The 9,601-nt window shown below is 33.8% G+C and overlaps 1 protein-coding gene across 1 annotated transcript in view; it reads right to left on the bottom strand.

Moving 5' to 3' along the window:
• The window catches only part of Naaladl2 (N-acetylated alpha-linked acidic dipeptidase like 2), an 890,024-nt gene that overhangs the window by 169,836 nt on the left and 710,587 nt on the right, over nt 1-9,601 (bottom strand). The window contains exon 11 of the mRNA XM_032898601.1: nt 5,069-5,164. Within this exon, the coding sequence (XP_032754492.1) occupies nt 5,069-5,164 (96 nt within the window). The remainder of the gene's footprint in view (nt 1-5,068; nt 5,165-9,601) is intronic.

The raw sequence follows: 9,601 nt of genomic DNA, 5'->3' as shown, positions 1-9,601 counted from the left end.
ACACACATACACACACACACACACACACACACACACACACACACACACACAGAGTCTGTCCACATCTAGACAAAGAGCTACCTGACAACTCATGAGTGCTTGGGAGGAGAATTAGTCTCTTGCAGGGATGTCCCCCTTTATTGGTTGTACTACACAGAGTAGTCAAAACTGAAATAGTATATTAATGTACTATTCAGAAGGTTGTATTTATATATTTATATATTTGTATACACATACAAGCCTATACACATGCTTATGAATGCATTCATGGACACTTACACTTAGCAATAGTAAACAAAGAAAAAGATGCTATGAACTGAGATCAACATAGTGTGGAAATGGGTAGACTTTTAGGGAGGAAAGAAAGGATACAATTACTGAACACTATGTCACTTAAAATCCAACAGATATTTATAGAGATATTTTTCCTGCATATTCTGTGCAAATAATGAAAGACCAATTATTTGATGTTCACAAGTAAGGTCACAAGCAGAATTTATTCTGATTGTGTCTTAGTACCATGCAAGGGGATTTTACTAATTGTTGTTCACCAATATCACTTTGCTTAGGACACAATTAATAGAATACTAACTACCTCAACTCTATTCACGTCTCATGTTCAGCAACATGATGGTCATTATTTGGCCCCTCCCTCCTCCTTGATGGTCATTTTTAAAGTAGTTTCTCAGATTTGACACATTTTTTTCTTTTAGCAACCATATCCTATTGATTTTCACACATTGTCACCAACAGCTAATTTTAAATCACCTTAAAAGAAACTCATGAATACTAAAGGTGAAATTGCTTAAATTTTTTGAATGCCTCTTCCCCAGTGAATTATTCTCCATATGTCCTGAACTGTCCTCTGCCTTCAGTGCTGTTATGGGGCTGTGTAGAAGCCACTGCAAGCTGGGTCTTTCCTCTGTGTTTGTACTACTCTCTGCCAACATCACTATCTCTTTTTTTTTTGGCATGTGACATTTAAACGACTTACAGATATATCCCTTTGAACTGACTTATATGTGTTTATTGATTTTGTAATTCAAGTGATTTTTTACCACATGCTTGGTTTACTGTCAACTAGCAGAAATGCCTGGGTAGTTAATAACAATTTGTGAGATAATTGTTTAAGATTTAGAGACACAGTAAGAAAACTCCCGAGTTTAGGAGGAGGAATAAGCTTATTTAAAATATAAATACCTGATGATTTTTAAATGCACTGACTAAAGGATTAAGCAGCTAGGATTTATACTAGGATTTATTCATGCTTTAGTCTTTGAAGGAATTACTTAGGCTTTTATGATAACTAAGAAGCTAAAATGAGATTTGTAAGACAACTGTAGTAGAGGGTGAGAACAGCCTCTTCACTCTCCATGCAGCATGTGCCCCCTTCAGCAGCTTCACACAGCAGCACCTGACAGCTGAGGCAATGATGGATTACAACTTTTGGCATCAATACTGAGTCTCATTCATTACATTCTTAGGTCCTCTGCTTTATATGAAAAGAACAATGTCAAGACTGAAGAGGAGAGAAAAATAAACCTTAGAGGACAACAACACTGAAGACCTGCTTTCAAGGACTCAATTCACTTAACATGTCTGGGGATAGCTGGTTTATTTTGAAAAATTCATTAAATGCCGAAAAGCACCAACCATAAAGAGTAAACATTTAGTATGTAGAAAGTTTATGTTGATATAAAACTACATTTGTGGTTCTTAGCAACGTTCTAAAATGCAGAGTTTCTTGCTGGGAGACAGTGATTGATTACATCACAAATATTAACACCATTTTGTCTTACATCAGTACTGTTTGAAAATCAGCTCTGACTGAAAGGACTTAAATTGTGAACCTTAAAATTGATTGCAGTTACATGGAGTTAATTCTTCAATATTAGCTAATGATGCATTATTGAGTATTCATGTTAAATAAAAATACTTTAATCCAATACTAATCATTCTTTCCAATTTATATAGCATTTCTTGTACCTCAGTACCATTTTTTTAGTTAGTAAATAACAACATGTACATATTTCTGTTTCTTAAATCAGATAAGTATTATTTTCACAATGTCATACTGCAATATGCAAAAGTTGTCAATAATACATTGTGATCAAACCACTTACACCAGATACAATATTCTGACAAACATAATTCTTTGGACACTAAAATTTATCCTCAATTACCATATATTGGACATATTACCATTATTTGTTTAATTAGACTAATATGATTTTTCCACGTTTTTAAGCTATAAATCATTACTAGGTACACAGAGATACAATAGAGAAAAGATATTTTTGGCCCTCACAAACAATTTTTATTCAGAATACACAGTTAAACAATCTACTTTAAATACATTAGCTCTTTTAAGTTTTAGTGTTAAAAATAACATTTTGTTGAAAAAACACTAACACCATTCCTTTTATCTCTGTTTACTAGAGAGAATGAATATTAGTCTATTACTTTCTATGCTGATAATAAATAAAATTCAATTGCAAAATATTATTTTCTAGTCATACTAGAACAAAATTCATATCTATATTTCCAAGCTATGTGATAGCATTTATTGTTTTTGTTGTTGATTATGATGATCAGAAAACAATATTAAAGTCATCACATATTAAATATTTTCTTTAAAAATCTTCATTCCTGCTACTAGTTATTTATGACTGAACTTCAGAAGTACAATTTCTTAACTTGGTTTACTTTTCAATGTGAATGCAGGGACTCTCAAGTTTTGGAAGGAGAATTAATATTGGGAAAATGTATAATGCGTGAAAACTTACACAGAACTCTAAGGTATGCACTTACTTTGTTTATGATTCTTTAAATGCAAGGAATTTTATACAATAGTCCTTTAAGGTTATAATGAAATGTATATTTAGCATTCAATACAGTAGAAAACATATATAGGACATAAAAGAAGAAAAGTGTAGAATTCGTGTGATTCTTAGTTATCACATGGAGTGCTGAGCCTCTGTAAATATTCAGACTGTGTTCATGGCCACTTGTTCACTCATCCATTTTTTTTCCAAAATACTCCCAAAAGTTTGGTTCTTAAATGTAGCAAAAATGCCAGCTACTGAGAATCAGTGTGCACTCATCCTCTGAAATAAGGCAAAGCATTTTTGTGTCTGCAAATTTTATCAGCTATGCTACTACCCCATTATATGTCTAATGTCAACCCAGTCTCAAGTTGTTCTTTCACAAAAATCCATTAGCTCTCTAGTCAACATAGAAAAAGAAATGAAAATAAAATAGTGATTGCATCATTTTATAATCTTACAATTCTTTGCTTAAACATAACAAACAAATATAGAAAATAGGTCTCCAGAATTTTAAGTGAATTTTCCTGCGTACATTTATATATAGATGCAAATGTATATAAATATCCATTTAAAGTTCTATACCTTCATTTGTATAGTCATTCATATATATATACATAAATGTATATAATCTCTAAATATTAGAAATATACTTATTATTTTCTGCATTAAGGAAGGATCTAATGACAACTTTTCTTTAGTCATATCTGCAAAATAATATGGAAATAAGAGGAAAGTACTAAAAATGAATTCATGCAACTGGAGTTGATTGTAAAGGAAAATGTAATAAATATTATGAGCTTAGATGAATTTTAAGTAGATCATGATTCAAAAAAATCCACTTATTTTAAAAGTTCAAAACCTAAATTTCCATAGTTCTTAAATATCAGAGACAGATACAGACTCCCAGGCTTTCAGTCCTGGGCTTCTTCAGTGATCACACGCTGAGGTTGGTTCCTTTTACCACACTTCCTCTTTCTAAGGAGAGAAATGGCCTGTCACATTTTGCTAAGATTTAAGGATGATTAAATAATTCTACTAAGTATACATAAATATGGATTATTTTAATGGCACTGAAACATCAATATACACTCCAAAGTCTATGCTGAAGAGGACTGCTTTGACAGGATAGATGAATAATTTGTAAATGTGAAAAACTCATAGGATGGCATTTGCTAAGAGGAACAATAAATTTATTTTCTCCACACTGGAAAAATTAGTTTTTGTAGAATAATAAAATTATGACTAAAAATGCACAGTAGAAACCTGCCATTGAACTGAGAATGGGGTCCCTATTCAAGGAGTTGCAGAAAGGTTAAAGGAGCTGAAGGGGTTTGCACCCCATAAGAACAACAATGCCAACCAACCACAGCTCCCAGGGACTAAACCACCATCCAAAGACTACACATAGACAGCTGCATGTGTAGCAGATGATAGCCTTGTTAGGCATCAATGGGAGGAGAAGCTCTTGTTCCTGCCAAGGCTGGACCCTCTTGGAGGGGAATGTCATGTCTTGGAGGCGGGAAGAGAGGGTGGTTTGGGAGGGGGAACACCCTTATAGAGAACGGGGAATGAGGATGGGATTGGAGTTTTAAAGATGAGAAACCGGAAAAGGGGATGACATTTGAGATGATGGGGAAAAAAATCCAATAAAAAAAAAAGGAAACGTGCCATATTACGAATTCAGTTCTTTGCCCAATAAAGCACGTTCTTCTTACACTGGAACTGAAATACATATCAAATAGGACCAGTATGGTGGCTCCGTGAGTAAAGGTGTCTATTGCCAAGACTGGCAGCCTGAGTTTCATACTCCAGAACCACATGGGAGAAGGCAAGTATCAACTGACTTCAGAAAGCGATCATTTGCACTACATCATCACATGACACATGTGCATATGCACACAAATTGAATAATTAAAAGTGAATGAAATATATGTATTAAAAGAAAACTTTGGACAGATAAGTTAGACAATCTTGGTTGACGACCATTTAAAGTACCTGTCCATTTCAAATAAAAAACCAACTTGATTTTAGGTTAAGCACAAAAAGTTATTTTATTAATGATTGATTTGTTATAAAATTTTATTTTATCTCATTTCCAAACATTTTGCTATCATTTATACTACTTATAAAAGCATTGTCTTGTCTTTCTCCTATGTAAGACAAATAAACAACAGTAGCATAAAAAAACAAACAAAAATAATGTTCGCATTCTATTTGTGAGTTAACAAAGGCATTCCTACCTTAGTAATGGCTTCATGAAGGTTGAAAGATGGATCCAATTCTTCAATTTTTGTTGCATGTTTAGGAAAAATGGCCTCAGAGAGAAAACTTGGACCCTGTGACAGACAAAAGAGAAAATCGTCATCGATTTTGTTTTTCATATTTTAGTTGGATTTTACTTTTAAAAAAATATAAATTGTTTTAAGGTTACTGCTGAATGTTAGCTTCATCTGAATGATCTAATTACCCACCTCAGAATATTTATAAATTTAAGTGAGTAGTTATTCTATTACTTTTAGTATGCTATATGCTCATAAAAAGATACTGTTTCACCAAAAGGATAACTTTTGATATTTCTGTCCTATTTGCTCTAATTATAATTTATATTTAGAAACTTAAAAGAAAAGTTTAGGCTACAAAATCTCTATTGTAATATCGTTTTCTATCATGATACATTGCTTGTTTATGGCTAGAAGATAACAATATTTTTTGATAAACATACATAAAAATCATAGGGAAAATGAGCATCACATGGTATCTTATATTTAATGTCAGCATCATCAAAACAATAAGATACAGGTAAAAATCACACATAGCTTTATGGACTGCCTAAAAAGTGATTCAGCATAGTATCAAAATCTTAGTGTCAGATCCCATTTTTCTATACATCTTTACTTGCAAATGTTCATTGCAATGATCTGGTTTGAGTTTTCTGCTACACTATCCATATTGGATTCTCACAAGGACTTCTCTCAGATATCCTGTTGTTATTCTGAAACTTTAAATCTGCAGGAATGGCCCCTTCATGTCCTTCAGCAGTTCATAGATGTGGTAGTTGCTGGGATGGGCCTATTCATAGCCCTGGATCTGCTGGGTCTGGGTAGTATCTGGGTTGGTCTGCCTGGCAGCTCTCCTGCACCCTGACCACCAGAGTGAGCTCTCCCGCACTCTCCCAGCTAGGCTACTGAATGCTTCAGCCATCAAGAGACAGAGCTAGCCCTTCTGATTTCATGATCCCAGGACTAGCTTTCCCATCTGCTGGAGTTGAGGAGAAGGGGCAGATACTAGATATTTTAAAGGGAGTGAACTTTTAATGCCTTTAACGTGTTTGAATGTGCAAAGACTGTAAGGCTTTAAGCTATTTATATTTTTAATGTGAGATGTTGAGGATGAATAGGAAGGAAAGGTTTGTGGCTTAATGGTGATGTGGTTATGTGTCAAGCTGATAATGGTTAATTGTGTTGGACAGATTTATGGCAGTTTGACCCAAGCATCAGCTGAAATGAGAAAACCACAATTTAAAAGGAAAGAAAAGAAAAGAAAATCCTCCAAGGGATATAGTTGAAAGGCATTTTCTTGATTAATGAATGATTGAGGAATGGCCTAGTCCATTGTGGGTGGTGCCATCTTGAGCTGGGGACTTTATGTTCTATTAGAAAGCAGGCCAAATAAACATGTAGAGCAACAGTAAGGAGTGTATCTCTATGGCGCCTGCATCAGGGGCAGCTTCGGGTTTCTGCCCTGCCTGAGTTTCTGCCATCACTGTTTTGCTATATGAAACTGAGTAAAATAAACTCTTTCTTTCCCAAGTTGCCATTGGTTATGAAGTTTCTTCACAGCAGTACTAACTCGAAGACTTTAATATTATAGGAAACAGAAAAATTTGGACTTGAGCTATATAAGTACGTAGGTAGATAAAAGACAATAGATAGATAAATATTACTTATTAGAGAGATAGACTGAGAATCATCCTTAAAAATCATTTAATATAGTAAAGTCAACAATGGCTGTAGGAAAGTAATGATCTGAATTTGCTATTTTTATTATACTATGTATTGGTGGCAATCAGTATCAGAGCAGGATTTGTATAGTGTATTAATGCTTAAGATTATGCTATCAGAATGTTTTGAAGATACTCAGATGAAGAGTGGTTGAAGCTATATCTTTCTGGAAAAGACATGTATTAACTAAGTGGTATTCGTACCCACCCATGCTAGTCTCAGCCCTCATTTCATCTGGTCTGCCAACTGAAAACAAATGTGTTAAAAGCTCTGTCAGATCCCAATCAATACAAAGTATCATAAAACTTTGCACAAATTATATAAGACCCAATATTTTGTAGCTATTTCCTCTGAATTGAAGCAGTGTTCTCAAAGGAGGAGGGAGAGGAATGAGATTCAAGGGACATAATAAGGTGCAATGTTGTGATGTGCAGGGCTTTGCAATTGACCTGACTGGGGCAACAGGCAAGGAAGAAATGACAGACATATAGAGAAAGCTGGGGTCATGTGGTATATCTCCTAAGAGCCATCAACACTATCTTGGAAACTAGAATGTTTATTATATATAGAATAGAGATGACTCTAAACCTAAGTTAGTGCAGGTATGATGATTCTTTCGCTGTATTCATTGTGATTTAACAATTATTTTCCTTATTCTCTCCCTTTTCTGTGCCCTTGTCAACTTTCCTAGTCCCTTTTATTTGCCCAAATAGTCCCCTTAGTGCTTTCATGTCTTTCTCTCTCTCCAAAATATAATCCGAAAATACTTTGTCTATTTCTCTCATTATCTTTTTGTACTCTTTTTTCTTGCTTCTTCTTTCTTCTCTGCTGCTTTCTTTTCCATTCAAATCCCTATCCAATTGCACACACACACACACACACACACACACACACACACTCACACACACACACACACATCTTCATATTATTCACAAGCATTGTTTTACTTTCTTTTTTATTCTCTTAATCCATACTTTTATTAAAGTATAGTTGTTTGTAGAAACTAATATTTATAAACATTTTAAAATTTTATTATGTGTCATGAAGGGACATACATGCATGCCACAGTAGACATGTAGAAGTCGGGTGACAACTAGAGAGAAATGAGTCTATCTTACTGCTTCAAAGGTCCCAGGGATTAAACTCAGATCTCCAGGCTTAGTAGTACACAGTTTCATCATCTGAGCTCTCCTCATTTATATACTTGCTTTTGTTGTTGTTTTCCTTTTTCTTTTTTTCTATCTGTCTGTAGACCTAGCTATCCATCTGTCCATTTACATAACAGTTTATTGAGACAGAATATTGCTGTGGAGCACTTATTTTCCTGGAACTCAGTGTGTAGATGAGTCAGACCTTAAACTTACAGAGCTATACCTGCCTCTGCCTCTAGAGAGCCAGACTGAAGGTGGTCACTACCACACCTACTTAATTTCCTTAATTTTAAATGATTATTTAACATATAGTGTTTATCATGGATATTCCTTAAGTTTAGGACAAATTCTTTATCAATACAGTATTTAATAGAATTTGAGGACATGAAAGACTCTTTACTACCAAAGATGAAGACAGCATCATGTTTTCTATGCATGTGAATATAACAGTTATATTATAAATAACAATCATGTTGTATAAACAAGTATCTTCAGAAAAGACTGAAAGAGAAACAGTTTGTAAAAATTTCAGTGATGCTTACAGTCACTACAGGTGATGTTTGCTTAGTAATATTTCATTGCTGAAGGTAAAGAAAGGGAAGTAAATTACCAATCATTTAGAATATGTTGCTTATAATAACTGTTTTATACAATAATCATTGTGAAAGTTAAAGCTTGTAAAACAGTATTATAAGGAACCTGGAAATCCTATCAGGAAGGTTTCAAATATGAATTGTATCCTTCCCAGGTGAGTTTGTTTGTTGTCAGTTCAGTTTGACAGAATGTAAAGCAAATTATATTTAGTTCTGTCATTTGCTTGTCATTCATAAATTTTCCTTATCTACAAAATCCTTGTGAAATATTAAATTGTGTATGTGTGTTTTATCTGTCTATATGTTTTGTGTATATGTATCTATATTTGTTTTGTTCCAGCATATCATCATGTAGATTGTCCTGACTTTATTTTCAATGACAACACTACAATATTCTAAAAACATTAATATTTATCTAACTCTCTATTTATTCTAATTTAACTCATCATCTGTTTTATGGAACTATCTGGAAATTGAGATAAATCTTACAAATCCTACCCATGGCTATAGTTCAGTTACTTTTTGCTTTTACTCCATGATGAACGTATGCGAAAGCCTAAGCATGTACACCATCACAGAGCCAAGTCATACCTGTCATTAGTCTCTTGTTTCTAAACCATTCTTTTGTACTGAAAAATTCATATTATCTCGTATTGTTTATTTCTGCTATAGCAACATGTTCACCAAATCTTGACTCTAACCTTCCCTAAGGTTTTATTTATGCTATTTTTCACTTCATCTTCAACTATCCTTTCTCCCTTTTATTCTGGTGTATTCATAGTGTAGATTTTCCTCTAATTCTCACCAATTTATTATATACTTCCTGTAATGTCGTCCCCTACTCTGTGATGTTTTTACATCATGTTTCTCATTAAAGTAGCTAAGACTACTCAGTGATCTTTGTGTAACTCATTCAATGTCTCAGGCTAAGTGTGATCATCCACAATTGTAAGTGCAAACATGACCAACTTTTCTTCATCAGGAAATTATATCAACATTTAACAAAGAAATGGCATACAAAAACATCT

Source organism: Rattus rattus, chromosome 3 (genome assembly GCF_011064425.1).
Source record: "Rattus rattus isolate New Zealand chromosome 3, Rrattus_CSIRO_v1, whole genome shotgun sequence".
In the NCBI taxonomy this organism is placed as follows: Eukaryota; Metazoa; Chordata; class Mammalia; order Rodentia; family Muridae; genus Rattus; species Rattus rattus.
Note: the sequence above shows the minus strand (reverse complement) of the source record. Positions and strands in the feature narration are given on the sequence as shown.